Genomic DNA, 21,281 nt, shown 5'->3' with positions numbered 1-21,281 from the left:
CATGATACAAATGGAATACTGTAAATAATTAATTGCAAATGTATATCATTGTTATGAAAATAATGAAATAGCAAGAAACACAGACATTGTTAGAAACCAGTAATTGCCTAAATGAACTGGATTTGTAGAATGAAATACATGAATATCTATTATATATAAAGTAGCGATCATTAATAGTGTCAGGTGGAACACTGAAGGTGAACAATTCAATTAGTGACCTGTAGAAGCCATTATTAGAAACTGACTAAATGGTAAATTTGTTGAAAAACTAAAAAACAGATGCATCACCTGCTTTACCTTAAAAGATGTTTGTGATCACAAACATGGTACTTCATTTTTTGTTATGTAAATAAATTACATCATAATACAAGTAAATAATATCTGAAAGCAATTTACATCATTGTTATACCTGGACACTGAAAAACAGATTAAAGTACAACAGAAACGAGACAAGATAAAGAAAAGTTCTTCCATTAACACTGAAATACATTGCTGGGGGACACTTTGACAGACATATTTAAAATGTTGCACGGTACTAAAGTGCAAACGAATGGGTTTTTGATGGGGACCAGTGTAACTTGGACCTGCTAGGGTGAGGTATTAGTAGCATTACAGACAAAGAAACAATTCTGAAAACATAATCCAATGGGGTTTTCTAAAAGCAAGGCAATCACAGCTTGTAAATGTTGCAAGAACCACCCTTACATTTTAATATGGAGCCAAGATTATATTTTTGTAATCTTCCAAAACTGTATGCAATTATATTTTTAGATGGCATTTTACTTCCTAGATAAACAGTTTCATTAGTTTTTTTTTTTTTTTTAAAGAAGAAAAATGGAAGCCAATTTGAAAATCAAAAGAAAACTTTGTATGCATGGCCTGTATGTAATATCCAACACATAGAAACTACAGATGGAATGTGATCTTGTATTGTTCACACTATACAAACCATCTATGCCTGGACAGACAAATAATTGTATGAGGAATACTTTTTGCTTGGAAATGTAGAACTATAGGGAACAAATTATGCATATTCCTGTATGTAAATTGTTATTGTAGAATATTTACTATACCGAAGGAGTTTAACCTGAAAAAACAAATGTAGTACCCCTGGACATACGTTCTTATGCCAAGAAAATGAATTTAAACAGATTTAGTGGAACTCTTTTTTTTATTATCTAAAGGCTGGTGAGATGCATCTCTCATACTTACTTTTGAATTTACCTCAAATATTCTGCCTACTCAGTAAAGCAAAGGCAAAAAATAAAATAAAAAAAAAACTTCCACAAAACATTAACTTTCCCTTTCACCAGTATTACAAGTTTACAAAAACAAAAAAACCATCGTGAGAAAAAAATATATTGTATTATATATTAGAATGTCATTGCTGGATGAAATGCAATAAAATGTGAAATCCTATTTTGTGATGTCTAAGGCTTTAGTCTAGTACTACTTTATGTTAAATAAATGGGAACAAAATGTATATACAAAAGAAGAGTTTTCCCATTGCATGTGTTAATATACAAATAGTATCTGTAACCAAACAACAAACCAAAGTTTCAAAGTCATGTAAAAGTGCATAACCTTCAATTTGTTCCAAAAGCTGTATTACTAGCATTCAATATGTCATTATCCCATATGTAGACAAGATTTTAAAAGGAAGCTACCATTAATAGCACATTTGACAAATGATATATATATATATTTTTTTTTTTTTAAGGAAACAGGTCTGAAACACGGAACTATTAGGAAATAATGCAAATCAATTTAAAACTATACAGGCTAACGCACCGCTCCAAATGTTCGAGTAATTAACCAATGTTGTTTACAATTAGTTGCAGTTATTTTAAAATATCCCAAAATGAAGAAACTGTGGAGTAAGTAATACTGAAAGTCCTTTTTAACAAATTGCTAAATCTTGGAGATGACATAAACATGGCAAACATCTCAAAAAACTTTACAAGTTATCCCTATGAATGGTTTTCAAGTTTCCTGAGATTACTGATGTGAGGCTTGGATCACAGTACGGAATTAGAAAACAAAGTGCCCCTTCTGTGGAGCTGCTGGTTTTAGTCAACAGGTTATGCTCTTGTGTTTGAGCTGCTGCTCTTTATGCTCTAGAACGGGATCTGCTTGCTCAGACGCTTCTAGTTCTTCCTCATCGCTATGGCCACCATCATCTTCCTCTGTGCTGTCCTGGTTTTTGCCAAGCTGCAGGTTTTCCAAGGTCTTTTGGGCCTCCGTCACCCAGGACTCAATCCTGCTGGTGAGTGGCACCTCCACAGATATAGGCTTGTGGTTATAGTCCTCCTCCTCGTCCTCGTCTTCATCCTCGTCCTCCTCCAGCATGCTTGGTACCAGGGTACTGGTTGTGCTTGTTATGGAGGAATTAAGCAGGTCCCGACAGCTCCCATCAAGGGACCCAGTCTCAGTGCTCTGCTGAGAAGCCCATTCCAGGGTGTCGTCTGGTTTCCCTTCATCTTTTTCAGCACCACTCAATGCAGCAGTTTTTGCAGCTGAGGTAGCAGGGGCGATGCTGGCGGCTTTGACAGGTGTAGTAGGAGCTGCCTCGCTGCCTTTATCAGCTAATACACCAACAGGTTTCTCTGGTACAGCAGTCCTGCTAGCTGGCTCCTCCTTCTTGGTCTCTGATGCTTCTAGTCCATCAGAGGTCTCAACCATGTTTCTCCAGTTTGTTTCTATAAATAATAGGAAACAAGACCGTATTAAAAACAGGGAGTTCTGAATGAAACATAAGAACGAAAAACATTTTTGAATTCCTAGTCTACCTTTTAATCTCTGTTCAACTCTGTACATGCAATCCAGATTGTCAACACTGGTTATAAAACAGAATCTATATTGTGGAGAAATCAATCTATCTTTGGGATTTGAAATGTTACCGTATTCTTTCTCATTGACTTCAGAGATAGGCTCTGAAATGACACTGCAGAAGGAGATGGCACTGGCTGCAGACGGGTTCCGCGAATGACCCATGTGGTGGGGGACCTTCTTCACATTCTTCAGCGCTTCCTCAGCTTGCTCCTGCTCCATGGCTGAAACCATGTCTTTGTACGCCTTTCTAGCTTCCTCCGTTAGTGACACCAGTTTATTAAACAGGCACTGGGAAATAATCAAGATTATGTTAGTATTTCCCTATCAGTATATAATAGTAACATGTTGTTTCCTATCTATGCATCTATTTTATAATACATTTATTTCAAAGTTTTGGCAAAGCAACTTCTCGAACTCCATAGAGTCCAAAAAATTGTGACCGAAGGGGATATACATAAAGTATAGTATATACTATAAACTAAATACAAGAATCAGCATCACTTGATAATCAAATGGTTGTAAAGCTGCTTTTGTTTCTCAAAGTAATGTTAAAGTTAAGCTTTTCACATTAAAATGTTGTGGTCAAAAGATGCAATTAGGTGAACCACATACAATACACTTGTTATCTCTTGTATACAACATATTCAAGTTTGAAGCCCTTCTTCATCAGTGAGCTCCAGCAGTGTGCACCCTCACGTACACCGTCACGGATACATTTGTGTTTCTCTAGGACAGTGTTCTCAATTCCTACCTCTGCCCCACTGAAGTTGAAGATTCCCACAACACTAACAGGAACCAGTTTGTTGACACAGCGCCCCAATGCTTTGCGCCCCAGGGCGAAGACAAAAGGAATCTCCTGCTCCCTGGCCATAGCTATGACATTGTACAGTGCTTCGTCCAGTCCACCTTAGCAGGGGGGGGAAAAGGAGGGTTAGTCTGTAGATCTATTTGGAAACAAAAAGCGGATATTAAAGGGAAACTACAGTTCATGAAACAATTTAACAAGGATATATCTAATATGGTGGCTGGTTAACAAGGTTTACAATAAACATATGAATCCCCTTTTAGAAATGTTTTTGCTGCCCCCTACCTGCAAGTAATAAAACAATCTGCTTTTTGCAGTTTCTAATATTTCTGTGATCAGATCATTAATAAAACTAGGACAGTTCACATTGCACCATTCCAGGGTCACACTGTTGCATTTATTCATTAATCGAATATATCTTTGGATTTCAATATGCATTATTAATACATTTCAATATACTGCAATTGTATGTAATCACTATGTAATTACATATGATTTTCAATATAACTGTATGTAATTAGTTTTCAATTCTCACTACTATTTAAAAGGGTTGTCCACATTTCTTTGAGCTTGTTCTTACCTTTCGACTGGATCTTTTCACAGTTTGGAGAGATGATGACGCACTTGATTTTGTTGAGTCTCATGTGCTTGGTCACTTCACGCAGACCCATGACCAGCCTTCTCTTGGCTTTGGCCTTCGTAGGGTCCTTCTGGTAGACACGCTCCTGGAAGCGCACGAGTTCCTGCAGCAGGACGGTCACGCTCTCATCAATCTCCTTGCTCAGAACCTGGTTGCAATACCTAATTCATTCAAACACAATTCAAATACAGAGAAAAATCACTTAACAAAAACAACCAAATCCTGTGCATAGAATATACAATTCTAAAGTTAAACAACAACACTTAATGTTTAAAAGTAGTTCCCGATTTGAATCATTTTTTATTTAATCAATTAAGTTAACAATACGTAGGGTGTCTCTAATTATAAGAGATGCCATTTCACACATCGAGCAGCCTGAACCTCTTAGGTTTGCAGATAAACTAACTTTATGCAACTGAAAATAAATAAATAAATAAATCTTGTGATAAATATTTGTCAATTAAGATCTATTTCTGTATTTTATGTACTGGTATTTTTAACAAATATAAGAACCTCAAATACATGTACTATATGTGAGTAACAGGATGGACCTACAGTTCTGGTTTATAAATAGGTAATAATAATAATAATAATAACAATAATAATAATAAGACAACTAATAACCAACTGATTTGTTCTACTAGCAGTGTTGTGGGGTTATTAAACCTCAGTTGGCCGACACAAAATAATACCACAATGCATAGATATTTCTTTAGGAATGAACTGCACCAAAACAAGAGTGTTTTTGTCGCTATAGGGTTGTTAGAATTCATGATCTGTAAGGTTTGAGAGATTCGGGTAGGCTGGAGCAAAGTGCTTACATTGGACAATTCTGATAACAAAAGCCTGTTTGTAAAGAGAAGCATACAATGCACTGAGAAGCAAGCAATCTACAAGCCACTTGTACCATACACTGTACAATCATTTATTGTATAGACCTTCCTTAAAAGAGACCGTTAGCATTTACAGCACAAATTTCAGATCCTGAATATATTTCATTTGGGCCAAGAATTTGAAAAGCAAATAATTGTTTTGCAATACTGTTAACCCATGGGTAGCCTTGTACTAAGGCGTTTATGGATCTATATATAAGCTCTCATTAAACTAAACTAAAAATAGAGCAATTCAAAAGGCAATTTTTGGTTCTTGTGTCTAATATGCAGGGTGTACAGGCCAAAAAGGCACACATTTTATTTCAGGAATGAAAGCTTACAGATAGCAATTAGATTCTTTTTTTTTTTTTTTTTTACAATATCTTTCAAAAGCACCTACTCTCTGAATCTCCTGCTGTGTATTTTCGTGATGGCCGATGTTGCCATTGGACTTCCTATTCCAGAACTAGCAGGGGATCCTTGAGAGACGGGAGTGATGCTGTATGGTGAGTTCTGGCTTGCAGGGGAAAGAGAGGCATCGCTGGGCATGCTAAGACCCATTTCTGCAAAACAAAATGCTTTTCATTTTTATATACATGCACTTGAACAAAAACACTTGTAAATACATGGGAATGAGTAGACATGTTGTATTTAAACCATTATAGCAGACACTGAATACCATGAAGAAACAAATACAGCTGCATTGTAAAAGAAACACAGGGTAAGCAAATTATGTTAATGTAACACACACCGCAGTAAAAGGGCATACAGGTATGAGAAGGCACTGCAGATTTACAAACCTTCCTGAGACACAGCTTCCCTGGACTGGTCATCAGTAAAATGTAACTGTAGGTCACTCTGCTCTTCTGGTTCCACGAGACTGTGGTCAAGAGAGTATCTGCCTTTCTTTACTTCTCTTTCTTTCAGAATAATCTAAGGCAAAAAATGAGCAAATGTGTTTTAGTCATCACTTCAGGTAATACTTTTCCTTTTAACCAAGAAATGGTGCAAACTGCACTCAGGCATAAAGACATTGAATCTGACCCCATGTATCAACATTAAATCAAAATAATAGTGTTGCTAAAGTGCCATAAAATAGCATGTATTTATCACACTATGACCGACATAGCATTGCTATAGCTTTTTATTCTTCGTATTATTTTTTCATGTAGTATTGTCAATTTCTAACCTTCTTCAGTGCTGTTGGCCTCTTCACCTTGGGAACCTCCCTTTCCTTTCCTCTTTTTAGCCTGGGGGCAGTGGAGTCCAGCACGTTATGAGGCCCAGTATAGGGCTGGCTTTTCAGCATCAACTTCTTGCTGCTGGAATCCTTGCTATGGAAGGGGGCTGCAGTGCCAACTAGAACGTGAACAGAAAATAAAATCACAAACCTCAGGGAATTTTCAGGAATTCGCTTCAAATACAAGTGCCATTGAACAATTAAAAATCCTAAATTGGTGCTTCATTTCTCCAATAAAAAAAGGTCTAAACACCTCATACATTCCATTAGACTAAAACAACTTGGTAAATGTAGAAGTTTTTTTGGGTACCTAAGATCCTTGCTGGAATGGGGTAACTCCTACTTTTTACATTTGATTTTTAGCTATTTAAAAAAAAAAAAAAAATGCATATTTTCCAGTAGTATTGTTAATCCGGTCACTCAGGTCCCTCTCAGCAAATTGCAAATTGCACTAGAGTAATGGATGGCAAGCTTCACAGTAGCAAACATATCTGGTGGCTCCTATTCGCACATACCACTAGATTACAATCCACCTTGCAAACCTAGCTACTGTAACACAGCACCGGACAGTACCTGTGTAGGACAGTGGCTTGGTGTTGGTGAGCTGACGAGCCTTCATAGCCTGCTGCTGTTTCTCCAGAGCAGCCAGCATGTCTCCCAGATCCAGCTGCACTGGGGTTTTACTCTTCTTCCCAGCAGCTTTTGTCAGGGCTTCCTGCAGAAAACAACAATATAACACAGAATTATGAGGTGGCACTATTGTAATACTAGGACACACAGCAGAAGTGTTAACATTACCAGTGGGTTGATTGTACCACGCAGTAAAACAGGAATTGCAAGATTCCAAAAATGTTTTCTCACATGACTAATCCGTATGTAGCTTCACACCTCAAGAACAGGACATGCTCAGCGACTCAGTTTTTTCCTTGTGTATTAATTGTTCCTCAAATGTACTGATGTTGCCACTGTCCATGAATGTGTCTATAGTAACTACAATACATGAGTAGCGTTCAAATTGCAGCCCACATAGCATTCGCCCACAAAGTAGAAACCTCCCCACTGACGAACTACACAAATGCGATTCCGAGAGATTTGTTATTAACTTACTGTAATCGTAATACAATCTGCAAAAGCTGACCTGAAGTTTCTTTTGTTCCATGCTGATCTCAGAATATTCCTGGGCAGTGGCCAGGGCTGCAGCCAATGCTTTCTTCCTCTGACTTTTCGCTCGTTTAGGTACAGAAGTGGTAATCGGAATTGGAGTCTGCACTATGTTCATTGGAGAGTTCTCAGGCAAATTATCCAGCTTAAAAAAAAAAGTCACACACACAACACTATTTAAAACCATTGTTAAATATTTTTAAAATCATGCTTTTTTACAAACCACCGGATGCAACCTGATGCATTGTATTGGATAGTAGTAACATGATTATTTCTCCAACTGGTATTTTACTTCTGCATCACTGCAAGCTGTAGGTGACTGTGTATGTGCTTTATTACAGTAGTTACACTGTAGCAATAAGATGAGCTCAGCAATTTCTCTGTATATGAAACAATACAAAGACAAGGTATACAATGGCATTGCTTACAAGGTTCGTGGGAAGTTTTGGCTGTATTGGTTCAGTCTTAGTCCTTGAAACAGCAGCTGCAGGAACCAAGTCTGGAAATTCATCTTCATCCTGGGAAGGAAATCACAAAGTGCATTAACAAGCAGTAGCTCACAGAGATAAATCATATATATATATATATATATATATATATATATATATATATATATATATATATAATTTTTTTTAAATTGAGAATATAAGCATTTCTCTTGTGTATTTAATCAGCTTTAAACAGGGACTATTTCTTAATTGTCTGTATAAAATTATTTTCTTTAGTTATATATTATTATTTTTATTATTATTATTATTATTATTATTATTATTATTATTATTTATTTCTTAGCAGACACCCTTATCCAGGGCGACTTACAATCGTAAGCAAATACATTTCAAGTGTTACAATACAAGTAATACAATAAGAGCAAGAAATACAATAACTTTTGTTCAAGCAAAGTACAAGTGTGACAAAACACAATTCAATAATACAGCAGATAATAGTGATAGTTACATCAGGATATGATTAAATAGTGATAGTTACATCAGGATATGATTAAATACAAAATACTACAGGTTAAACACTTGGCAGATTACAGTATTCTGAAGTACAGGATTAAATGCAGTAAAATAGGGGGCAGATAAGAGCAAAATAAAGCACATTTAAATGAAGGGTGATAGTGTCCCAGGATACAAACAGAGGAGTTCTACAGGTGCTGTTTGAAGAGGTATTCATTAGAATACTTAGAATACTTATGTATTCATTAGAATACTTAGAAAGGTGATTAAGCTTGTTATCTAACACTTCAATCAATGTAACCATACCTCAAAATACAAGGGCTTTGTGGTTTGCTGTGCACCAGTTAACTGGCTTATATTCGGTGGCTTCCAATCTGGCGGTCTCCTTTGCAAGCTTCTCTCGGACGAAGTGCTCTGCCCTCTGCCTCTGTATCCAACCTGCAAGTCAGGCAAAGCACATTCTCTTTATACATGCTCCATGTATGTAATCTCTTACAAGTTTAATATCCTAGGAGGTGCGTTCTGTGCCATTCTCTATTGTGTTTTTTGCTTAGATCATGCTTACTAACTATTCTAGTAATACTTGCCTATGATAAGGCTGATTATTGGAGAAGTAAGGTGGGGAAGCATATCAGTGTTGCACATGTTTCAGTGCACAATGCTTCACCTACTGTAGTTCACAGTGAAAGGCTTATATGATTCTACAAAATCAGCCGCTACACCTATACAGTATTCTCACCATTACCGCAGGACAAATTGCTGCTATAAATTTTTAAAAAATCATCTGGTTTTTATTGGGATGATAATATCTTTTCTTTGAGTAATTTATGCAGGTCTTGTTTCTACCTTTCTTAAATACTGTTCTCTCACAGAAATTATACAATATATATTTTTGAATCTATAGTGGGTTCTGCTACAATTTCTGATTTGTTTTCCATTGCCTCTCTATTTACCTGGGCATAATTTCTGTGTTCGGCTGGTTTTCCACCCCTAAGAAACTGTGAATTTCTGTCCATCCATGTTTTCTGAGTGGCTTGAGAGGCTACGTTTACCCAGCTAGCAGCTGTGAAAGGAAACAAGAATCAATGAAGTCAAGTACGACGACCAAATCAGGTATTAAACAGTAGAGCTTATGCACAAAAAGCTTAACTACCTGGTGTTCCAGCTGATTCAGCTACCTGGAAAAAGAGAATAATATGTTATATACAGGCAATTTCAGCATCAGTTCAACAGCATCCACAATAGATCCGAGCCATTATAATCCCTACAAAGGACACAACAACCCATTTACAGCTTTTATTTCAATGCATCTCTTTGCTTGCTCATTTTATTTTTATGCAGCTAAGGAGACTTTTTAAAATACACCTAATCACTTCCTGGTATGCAGGGCTGAATTAAGTTCATGATTACTCAGTCGGATCATGTGACCTACAGCACATTAATTGAAAAAGGTTTTTTTTTTTTTTTTAAAAAAGGTCTTTAGCACAACAGAAGGAAGGCATGGACAACACTGCTAATGCAAATAGGAGGTAATAGAATATTTAAATGGTCTTAATGAGTTACATCTAATAAAAGTTTAAACGTGGTAAAACGCAGGTGTAAACACATACAATTGAATTATTAATGGGATCCGAGGTCCTGGTGCCCATGCCGGTGGCCTGATTGTGGCTGTGTTTGGGACTGCAGTAGCCGCTGTCACTGTCAATGTCTGCCTCGCTGGCCCCGTGCTCGCTGGAAGACTCTGCTGCCGGGTGCGACGCTCTTCTTCGCCTTGCTTTGGTTTTCCATAGCAAAGGACTAGTCCGTTCCGAGAGGGACCTATTGGCTATTTCACCAGGGAAATCTAACAACAGGATACATAGCAAAAGTGTTAATCAGTACACTAAAACAGGAATGGCTAGATTCCAAAAATGTTTCCTCACACGACTAAGCAGTCTAACCTTTCAAAGAAAACACGTGATGTCTGAACCCAGTCTGACCTGAACTGAAAATCAATAACTTAACAGCAAATAAATGCTCAATAAGAGTCCACAAGAACCTAGCTTTTTCTTATGGTAACGCTGTTACATAGCAGGTCAATTCATATGTATGTTGTGTTAAGCATTCCTTGTATATATAGGTTACCTGTCTGCTGTGCAGCGTCCACCAAAAGCACTATCTTTGATCTGTTGTCGGGACCTGAAGCACTGATCTCCTTTTGAACAGCAATACTTCTCATAGGCGGTCTTTGGGTTCGTATTTGCTGTGGAACCTAGTATATACAAAATATAAATATCAGGAGCCAGGTAAATGCACATAAAAATATGACAAGGAAGCAGAGGATGAACCCCTATTTCAATACAGTATTATGAAATAAGTGGAGCCATTTCAACAAAATCTTGGGGGTGGGGGGGCAAAGCTGAACCCGGATTGCTTAGGTGCTCGTTGTAATGAAACCACTTTTTTTTTTTTTTTTATCAATAGGAACCACTGACATTGCATTAATCTTACATCTACCAACAGAATGAAAAACCCAAATTCCTTACACACGTTTAATCAACAAAGCAGCTATACAACACCACTTCAGATGTGAATAACAAAACCCCAATACAACACACGCACATATTTAACACAATGAACACAAAGAAGTGCACTTATCTGATCCAGTCACGTAGTCACATGCAACATCCACAGCCAACAATTTATTCAAGATCCAACACTTATATAGGTCAAAGGTTACAGCTTTGCGTACTGTATTCCACAACTGCATGCTTTGTTAAAGGGACAGCAGCAAATAAGCTATTATACTGCTAGTAATCTTGGGAGGGTACTCGCACGGTTATCGGTGGTAGTATAGCTTTTAAAATACATGAAGGGCCTGGGGTATTTCACGAGTCTGTTTACCTGTATTTTAGTCCTTCAGTTATACAACAGTTCAATATCCACAGAAATGAAGCAATCATTAAACAAAAAATCACATTATATTACTTTATTTTCCCTGTAGTGAATTAATCACCCCACTACTACAAAGACATATTAACAGATTAATAAACAGAATGCTACTGCCGTTTATTTAACCCTAACAGCCCTATAAATAATTAATTATAATGCCACATTAATTTAATTATAATGTGGCATTTGCCGCCCCCCCCCCCCCAGCCCCGCAGCAATTGGCGCCACTGTATAAAACCCTTATTTTTGCACAGTCTACATGGGCTGATCCTCAAAAAAAGCCTGTTATAGCAGGTTACAGTAAAACAAACAGGAATGACTTGCTGCTTACCTTTGACACCAGTGGTGACCTTATGATGCCTCGCCCCCTCTGGTTTGCAGCTTGGAAGAGCTGCCCGGGTCGATCAGCACACTCACTGGAGACACTGACTACTCCTGCTGTCTGAATAGGGGCTCCATAAGGGGAGGCGAAGGGGTGATAAAATCCCATCATTGGAGTGCACGGTGCAGGCATAATCTGGTAGTAGGCATAGTCACTTGAAACAGGGGGCTGTGGTGATGAAAGGATAGGATATGCAAGGTATGGGCCAGCTGTGTTCGGGTTGGGCTGCTGCCATCTGATGTCACTGTTATACAAGGGTAATTGCCTACAAAGAAATATAAATTAGTAAATCCACAGACCTTACATAAACAGGGTTTAGTAGGAGATCAGGGTAGTGCTTGTGTACAATATGTACTGTATGCATGTTTTTGTGTTTGTTTTTCTTTATGACATGTCAGGGTTATATTTCCTTTAAAAACAAGATTTCACTGCTTTCAGGAGGGGTGTGTGTTAGTCTATTAGCAACACTCTCACTGCTTATACTTCAATGAGGTCATCGTTCAGACAACTACTCCAAGTCAAATTCCCTTCTAATTACAGGGGAGAAAACAGTTCAGTGTTAAAATGTGCATATTTTTTGCATATTTTTTTTAAAATTGGTATTTTTATTCAATGCTCAAGTGAATCAAGAACGGACAATGCAGTACTGTAGGTCAATTTGAATGTGGACATTTTATTGTCTTGATTTTTATTTGTATTTGTTTTAAATGCAACTTAATTGACATTTGAACGGAGTGAATGTATGAGAATGCTCACCTGTTGGGTTGATTTTCCTGTACAAATGGGTAGCATGTGATCAGGTAACTAGGGATGGGAGTGGGCTCCACTCCGCTGGCACTGCCCCCTTCTCCACTGCCATTCGGAAGATTCATTGAGACCAAAACCGCTTCATAGCCCTTCTTCTGAGGAATAAACGGTTCTACTTCAGCAGAGAGCTTGCCATCCTAAGGGGTTCAGTAGAAACGGCAGTGAACAACCTGAATAAACTACTGCTATTGAACAGTGTAACAGCACGATGGTGTGCTTTAAACAAGATAGGGGAGTATTTGTTCACATCAACTATACATTAAATGTATTCATTCAGGTACCATTTGGTGGCCTACAATACAAGCAGCTATGGAGGTCATAATAAAATGTAATCCTAGGGTAAGTCATAGGTGAAATATTGTTTTTATATATTCAAGGAAACATGAACAATGAATGTATTGTAACAGATATCCATCATCAACCAGTGAAAAAAGTTACATTAACAACCTGACAATAACATACAAACAACAGACTTCTGCTTGCTATAAATACTGTATTTATCTTATCAGTGCACAGGAGTTTGCTTTCACGGTTGTATAAGCTGTAGCGTATGACAGGTGAAAGGAAGGCTGGCACTATTAAGGATTATAATGCTAAGCTGTTTCAGGTCTAGTGAGTGTCATTTAATTCTATAATAGCTCTCAGTTCATCTAAAGGCTTATAAACATTTCATTGCAGATTTACAGTAAGCCAGTCTACTTCAGGTCGTAACTAAAAATAGTGTGTCACAATACATTGCACAATAGTGAAACCTACTATAGGTAAAAAAAAATCATGTTAACACCTTGAGAGTGCTGAAGTGAACTATTGCTAATTTATTACTTGGTTGTTTGGTTCTAGTTTTGTAAAATTAGCAGGTGTTTTACCTCTTAAAAAAAGATAGCAATTAAAGACTGGAGTAAACACTTTGAAAATATGTTTTAAACACTAAAATCCATTTGTCTTACAAACTACATTCCTGTCCTTGATCTTTCTTTGAAGGCACAGATTTTACATTTGGTTTTCCAGAAGCAAAATAGAGTTGTTTTTGGCAGAGAAGTGCTTTAATTATAATTGGAAGAATTTGGAAATGTATTCAGTTATACCTAAATATTACTCAGTGACTAGAACACATTTTTTGTGAAGTCCCCAGGCAAGTACTGCGGCAGAAAAGCTACATAAACATTGAACTCCTCACAACTGCACCCCCTGTATATATTTTCAGACTTGCTAACTATAATACTGTGCAGTTAGTAAGAAAACTGGTGGTAAGAAATGGTTTATAATATTATTCAGGCTCTATAATCCCAACGCAGTAGACAGGAAGGGAAATGGTTCCTCATCTTTCTTGGAAAATAAAGAATGGGTTAAAATAGCTTCGATCCCAAGCAAACAATTACTGCTCTTGATCTGTAGTCAGCTGCACACTTGGCAGCCTAGGCTGCTATAATCTCCAAGTCACCCACTCACAGAGAACACGGTGACCAACCCCATAACTCCACAACAGTGAGCGGCTTGCTGTGCATTAGCAGAAGAATAATGCAGCGTGTCTCTGGCATGCCTTTGGATTGCTCTCCAGAGACTGGCAAAGCACAGAGATAAATTCAATTTATGGCCCTTTGGTGTACAGGGTGAAAGCATCAGCACACTTGAGCAGTGAGTCCACAAGGCAGCACACTGTACCGTTGAAGAGCAAGCTTGCTTTCACTCATACCCTGCTGCCCCCTGCAAACATGGTAGATTTCAAAAGTCATTCCAAGGGGTTTAAGTAACAAGATCTCTTCACTTGTAGGCATTGTGTCTTTTACAGTAAAGTACACTCATTTATTTCACTTTGGAGTTCAATAAAAAAAAAAAAAAAAATAACCTAAAGCACTAGTCAACATATTGGTATTTAACATTTTTCTCCGCTCTGCTGTGTGTAAATATTCATAGCTTAATTGTTACGACCATAAACTCAAACTTCAAGGTTTATGATGTTGAATACAATACAAATATATTACTAGTGAATGATAATGAAGTTAAAAATAGGTGCTAAGATGAGGTCCCAGGAGGTGTTCTGGTTTGTTCTTCATTTGGAGCTTGGGATTATTCTAAAGGTCACTCTTGGTCTGATCAATTGTCTAAGCATAGGTGCTGGAAGGTATATTTTTAGAAAAGTAATTTCCGTCAGCCATTTCAAGATATCACTATTAACCTGTTGAGTTGATGTACCTGAACTACTAATTACTAGAGGAAGTTTCTTACTATTTTCTTGGAAGACAGTCCCTGGCCTTCTAAATTTAAAGCACCAAACAGAAACATGTAAGTGACTAAATATAGAATTACATAAACTAACTGAAGACTACATAACATGCATTAGTATAAAAGCCACCAGATTGTATAGCTTTCACTAGGCAGGTTTCTTTCTTACTGAAAAAGTACAGTGGAAGGGTTTGCAAATTGTGACTTGTTCCAGTTTTGCTGCATCCTTATTATACCGTACATGGTATCTTTTAATAATTGCATTTTGAGCCACTCTAACAAACCAAATAAAGCAGGTCTCCAGATGAACCACATCCTGTACATTGACAGCCATTGACCCCACTTCCTGGAGTCTGTGGGTAGCAGTTTTGTAGTCATTTTGCATACTGCTTCAACCCAGGGGACCGCGTGCATTTAAGCTGTTCTCTGGTTGCTTAATTCGCTAGTCGCGCGAAGAAATAAAAAAATAAAATAAAATAAATTAAAAATCAGATTCAATCCTATTTATTTCACGTCGCTCCAGCGTCCTCTGCGGTGTGAAGATACTTATCTAAAAGTATAGGTTCTATTAATTTGGTTGCATCACTGCCCACACAGTATTCGCTTGTCGAATCACGTCTGGTGTGTAGCAGCCAATGCCTTGTCGAGGCCATCAAAAACAAAAACAAAAACAAAAAAATCATGAGAAAAGCATTCCGTTATTTATCCCAGGATCTCGAGAAAACAGACAGGATTACTTCCGTTTTCTCAAGATCCTGAGACGCAGACTAACGATTATACAGCTAGATTTCATCAGCACTAACCGTATGATTAAATTAGGCTTTCTACAACAAAGAAAAGTTTGTTTCTGAGTGTTATAGAAGTCACTGAATTAGAAAACAAAAAATTAAAACAATGAAATACTGTATCGTATATAAAAATGCCGAAATGTTATTGTGTAGAGCAATACAGAACTATGAATTGGGAGTGGGTTTTGGCACCAACTAGCTGAACAAGCAAACGCCTGACACCTCATGCCAACATTTTAGAAGGGGTCGAATTAGCAGTAAGATCCCTTGTTCTTGTTTGTTATTGCTTCCAGATTTCTTTATGATGAAAATACTAAGGATCACTGGCTGTTTTTTGGCAGAGCTGTTTCAACTGATGCTTATTATCTTGTTATCCATTCAGTCACCGTTAAACCTCCAATTGTTTAGACTTTAATTGAAATAAGAAAAAAAATAAAGACAGCAACAACCACAGCTAAAAGCAAACAATTGTCTTCAGTAAATTTGGTTCTGAGGTCATCGGCAGATGCAGGGAGACAAGAGCTGACACTAATAAGAACGGAGTGGTGGCATTATCTTTTTTGTGTGTTTGGATATCCAATGCATTAAAGAGAGTTTGTTTTTCATTGTACAGTAGATGCTTAAAGAGACATGTGCTTTAAATTAAGAGAACAATCAACACTGTACATATGCAAATGCTTGCTGCAGGCAGGTTTTAACACAAAATCAGCATGGGCTTTTAACTTTCGACCACTGACAGTGGAATATTTAAAATCCTTTGTGTTTGTTACACCATTAAAGATAGACATTTAGTACAAATTCCCTACCCATGTAACCTGTAACTGGGTTACAAATATTTATAACCCAATAAGTAACTAAGTTAAATGTCTGCTTAATTCAGGTGTGTGAAAAAAAGATTAAAAAAGCACATTAAAAGAATGAAAGTTATACATTCTACAACAGTCCTTAAAATGCCTCACTCTTAAAGTCAGGAAGAAGCTTTTGAAACTCTATAGTCTATAGTCTATACTTGTAGTAAATGTCAACTCTCTAGAGGAATGCGATCAATGCCGTATAACCATATCATAGCAAAAAATTTAATGACGATCGTTTACTCATGTCTAATTTTTTATTTTTGTTTAAAGATATCAATTTATCTGTTCATTTTACAAAACTAGAACCAAAACAACTAAGTAATATAATCCAAGTTCTCTCACTCTCAGGTGTTTGTTTCTTATTTTACAACATGTACGTTAATTTGCCTCCATTCAAACAATTGGACTTAGTTAAAGACTGGAGGTAAAGCTTTGAAAATATGGCCCAATATGTCTTGCGGATTACGATCATCTAATGACATCAGACAAACCTAACTGGGGCAGTTAAGAAACGCACCTACTGTGATTTGAAAAAAGTAAGTTCAATAATGAAAACCAATACCTTCAAGACAAACAGCTAAAATATTACACATTAGGAACCCCCGCCCCACCCCGTTATTTGCATTTGTACAATGCAGCGCTCAAGATTGAGCTGTTGCCCCTGTCCTGGAGGAATGTTACAAGTCAAAACTTTGCCATTATAATTAGCTTCGAGAAGCCTCCACAAAAAAAAAAAAAAAAACCATTATCTACAGACAAAGATATTAATAATTAATCACAAGATGCGTTACATTTCCCCTGGTCAAGCAAGTGCATACGCGAGCATTACTGGTGGCTGCTTCCTTACATTTTGCTGTGACGGTATTGTTGGGTATTATTGTTTGTATTTTAACCAGGCAATAGATGTTGCCAGCACTGACAGTGTTTGCTCACTACGTAACAACACAAAACAAAACAAAACCGACAATTCAATATATCTATTTTACACATTAATACATTTGTAGCTGACTGAAAGATGCAATTGTGATGTTTTCACGAGGACAAGAAGCTTCCACGAAGCCAATCTCGTACGCACACAGTATAATTTTTATAAACACAAAAACATAAATTATGTCAGTCTGCATAAGAGTGTACTTAATGTCCTTTTTTTGTTTGAAAAGTATTAAGCAAATGTAGATGATATAACAGAAAGATAAAATTATCTGACAATACAGCTGTACGTTTCCTTTATATATATAAAAAAAAAAACTAACTCCGGATTTTCCATTCAGGGCCTACTATAACCACTGCATAAAACCCAGTCCCCGTGTTTTAATCCCGGTTACCTTGTTGTCACTTGCGTCCATAGCTGCCTATCCAGGTACTGTGACAGATTCACTGTGTGTGTGTGTTGCAATTATCAGGAGGTTGCTGTTATTTTCTTCATTGTCACTTGAGTGGCTCTGTTTAAATGAAGAAACACACCCAGCCCGGTCGCTCGGTCCGTAGTTCTACTATCACTCAGTTCCTGCACTCACTAACAGGATCAACATCAAGGGAGGAGAGTCATCTGGAACGGAGGCCCTACTGGCTCAAAAAAGATTAACAACTCCCTGCGAGCTAACTTTGCTGGTGTTCTACATAAAACAATGCAGCCCACTCACAAAGCGTTTAACTCAGGAGTTATTTTAGCACAGTAACTGTGTTTTTTAAAGGATGGATGTGCTACATTGATATTAAAATTAAATAAATAAATTACAGTACATGAATAGCCAAATTTATTTAATCCAAAAAAAAAAAAGCACGACGACACGTGTTAAAGATTTTTGAATTTGGACCAATAACATGAAAACTGCTTTACTTGGGCAATAAACAATACAAAGGACATACTTTTGACATTTTAATACTCTTCTTTTTACTCATATTCTAATTTAACCAATGTCTCATTGTAGGGGGCTGTGTGGTCCAGTGGTTAAAGAAAAGGGCTATAACCAGGACGTCCCTGGTTCAAATCCTCACAGCAAACACTGGCTCATTGTGTGACCCTGAGCAAGTCACTTAACCTCCTTGTGCTCCGTCTTTTGGGTGAGAAGTAGTTGTAACTGACTCTGCAGCTGATGCATAGTTCACACACCCTAGTCTCTGTAAGTCACCTTGGATAAAGGCGTCTGCTAAATAAACTAATAATAATAATTATAAAATCCTTTGCCTGGAGAAAGTGCCTTTACATAAAAATGCCATACTACTACTCAAAATGGTTCGCTTGCTTAAGTATTACATGTCATATGTTTATTAGTAGTAGTACAAAAACATACTGTATTACTATCCCTATAATCCTATGTTCATAATATATAAGCTAATAATATATGGTGCTTAAATTAATGTAAACCAATTTTAGCAACTTTATAACAACAGCAAGTTACTAAAAATGACTAAAATAAAATGTTACCTATTATGCATATGGCCTAAATAGGTCACAAATATAAAGATGTAGTAAGGGGTGGAACTGGGTGCGGTAAAACAGACAATAGCAGAATTTGGAATGGTGCACATGGCTTTCTAAGTCTTAAATTATATACAAAACATTTAACAGTTTAATTATGTTTTTCTCTGTTTCCATATTTAAAATACAATAAGCTATAATTACAATGTTACATTATGTTCAAGTTATATAACTTAATAGCGTAAAGGTCAACACAGTCTCATATTATACAAAAGGCAGTAAGAATGACCACCCATGATTTCCCCAACAAAATCTGGATTTGTACTGAACTTTATCACAGCTTTAACCATCCACAACTAGCTTGCTCCTGCAACACCAATCTGGCCACAAGCAACACTATTAATGAGATACATAACCTGTTTGTGTGGTGTCAAACTTGCTTGAAACTATGATATAGCCAGGTAAAACATGCATAGTTTCATTATTTTTAATTGTATTATTATTTATTTAGCAGATGTTTAACGTTAAAATGTTTCTTATAAGGAAAAATAAAATAGAAAGACAAATAAGGATAGGGAGAGAAACGGCAGATGAAAAGACACAGTAGACATATAAAAGCAAATGAAGAATTATAAACATTTAAAATACATAACTAACTAATACAATAACCCAAAAACAGAAACAGCCCAGTTTCATCATTGATCATTATCATAACTGATTTACAGGAAACTAGCAGAGCCCAACCTTCTTGCTCCAGGGCTGTGAAGTTGACTTTAAATAGAAAACAACATCACAGTCATGTGGTATTAAAATAGCACACAGAGGTATTAACATCTTTAAAGAAACACTAATAAGAAAACTTATATTTTAGTATCATTTTAAAAGATGCATTTCGTAATACCTAAAAGGCAGTGCCACATTATGCACTAACTTGGCCATGCATGATATTATACAAGATAAGAATTGACGTACAACATATGACAAGGCCATTGTTTTACAATATCAATATTCAGCCATATTCACATACTCTGGCTTTAATTACTGTTTTTTAAATCTGTTTTGATGGATAAATAACATTTGGTATACACGAAATGGCTCACACTAAAGCAGTTAACAGTCTAGAACAGTATATCAAACTATATTTTATTCATGAAAAAAAAACAAAGAGCTAAAGCTACAAAACGAGACTACATTGGAACCATACGTTTGCTTTAAACACACATACTGCAAGCGCAATAGTGAGCTGATGCCATAATAATACAAAAAAAGGGAATGTGAAATTAACATTAAATCTGTCATCTCTATATTGCACAAGCTTTAGTAAAGAGATCTTAACCACCAAAACCTGGAAACCAAAGGGAGGTCCAGTATTCTTACTGAGGTCTTCTCCAGTGCAATGCTTGCTCAGCTTTTCTTCAAGGAATACAAACCTATTCATGTTTTCAACAGAAGTAAAAGTTTTATCTTTGTATAATGCGTTTACTAGGTAACTTTTTTTATTTTGGCTGTTAAATCTTCAGATTGTTTTAAACGTTATGTGGTAGAACAGTTTGGGCAAGGAATTGCCCCGATAAAGAAGATCTATTGTGCTGGATTGCAAACCTGTGCAACAGAATGCAGCCTTTCTAGAATTCCGGTCCCACGAATGCAGGGCTGTAAAAAAATGCAGGGGTTTGTAAAACATACAAGGTAAATGTCAAGGCGACGGAAACAGATTTGTAGAAAATGCTGAGGCATAAAAATAAACATTCAAGACCAGAGGAAAAAGAGGAAAGCTAGGTATTTCAGTATGTATTGGACATTCTTGATGGAGTGAAAGTAACTTACAGAATGTAGTTTTCTCAGACAATTTGATGGCTATATGGTACAGCTTGACTTTATTGTTGTGTCCAAAACAGCATTAACTGGATACAACCTAAGCTGTGCTGCAGACAGACAGGATGTTGCCATTTAGAAAACAGGATCCACAGGATCATGACACAACACAAACACCAAGGTACTGTAACTTTATTGTTGTGTGGCCATACATTAACTTGTAAAAGGTCACTGTACATTTCTGTGATGCTACAGGGTATGGATGCTGGTATTACCAGTGACTTGACATGGCTGCTTTCTTAACCTGTGAAAAAGCACAGACATAAAAGCAGCAAATGTATGCATTGAGAAAAACTGTAGGTTTATACCACATGGAGATTCATGAACAAAGGAAATTGGGTAATTGTATTATGCAAACTCCTGCTTTTCATTAAAATAATTGGGCACAAAATACTGTTCTAGTAACTATGAAATTCAATAAAACTATTACTTTGGGTCATGGATCTTTAAAACTATGGTTAATCTAAGAATGCTTCTGGTGAAACTC

General features: G+C 36.8%; 1 protein-coding gene across 2 annotated transcripts; it reads right to left on the bottom strand.

Annotated features, from left to right (window-relative positions):
* Window positions 1-741: 741 nt before the first annotated feature.
* On the bottom strand, window positions 742-18,110 carry secisbp2l (SECIS binding protein 2-like). Of its 2 annotated transcripts, none has more exons than XM_058998677.1 (18): window positions 17,823-18,110; window positions 12,582-12,769; window positions 11,775-12,090; window positions 10,637-10,763; window positions 10,123-10,355; window positions 9,666-9,690; window positions 9,466-9,575; window positions 8,819-8,950; window positions 7,979-8,068; window positions 7,528-7,695; window positions 6,963-7,104; window positions 6,339-6,508; window positions 5,950-6,082; window positions 5,550-5,712; window positions 4,218-4,438; window positions 3,584-3,738; window positions 2,901-3,120; window positions 742-2,699 (listed from the first exon to the last, which is right to left on the bottom strand). In XM_058998677.1, exons 1-18 carry the CDS (start codon window positions 17,841-17,843, stop codon window positions 2,074-2,076), a joined length of 3,240 nt encoding a protein of 1,079 aa, XP_058854660.1. In that variant the 5' UTR covers window positions 17,844-18,110; the 3' UTR covers window positions 742-2,073. The 2 variants fall into 2 exon arrangements, with proteins under 2 accessions (XP_058854660.1, XP_058854661.1); XM_058998678.1 differs by having other exon boundaries at window positions 12,582-12,727.
* Window positions 18,111-21,281: the final 3,171 nt, after the last annotated feature.

Source organism: Acipenser ruthenus, chromosome 24 (assembly GCF_902713425.1).
Source record: "Acipenser ruthenus chromosome 24, fAciRut3.2 maternal haplotype, whole genome shotgun sequence".
Taxonomy (NCBI): Eukaryota; Metazoa; Chordata; class Actinopteri; order Acipenseriformes; family Acipenseridae; genus Acipenser; species Acipenser ruthenus.
Note: the sequence above shows the minus strand (reverse complement) of the source record. Positions and strands in the feature narration are given on the sequence as shown.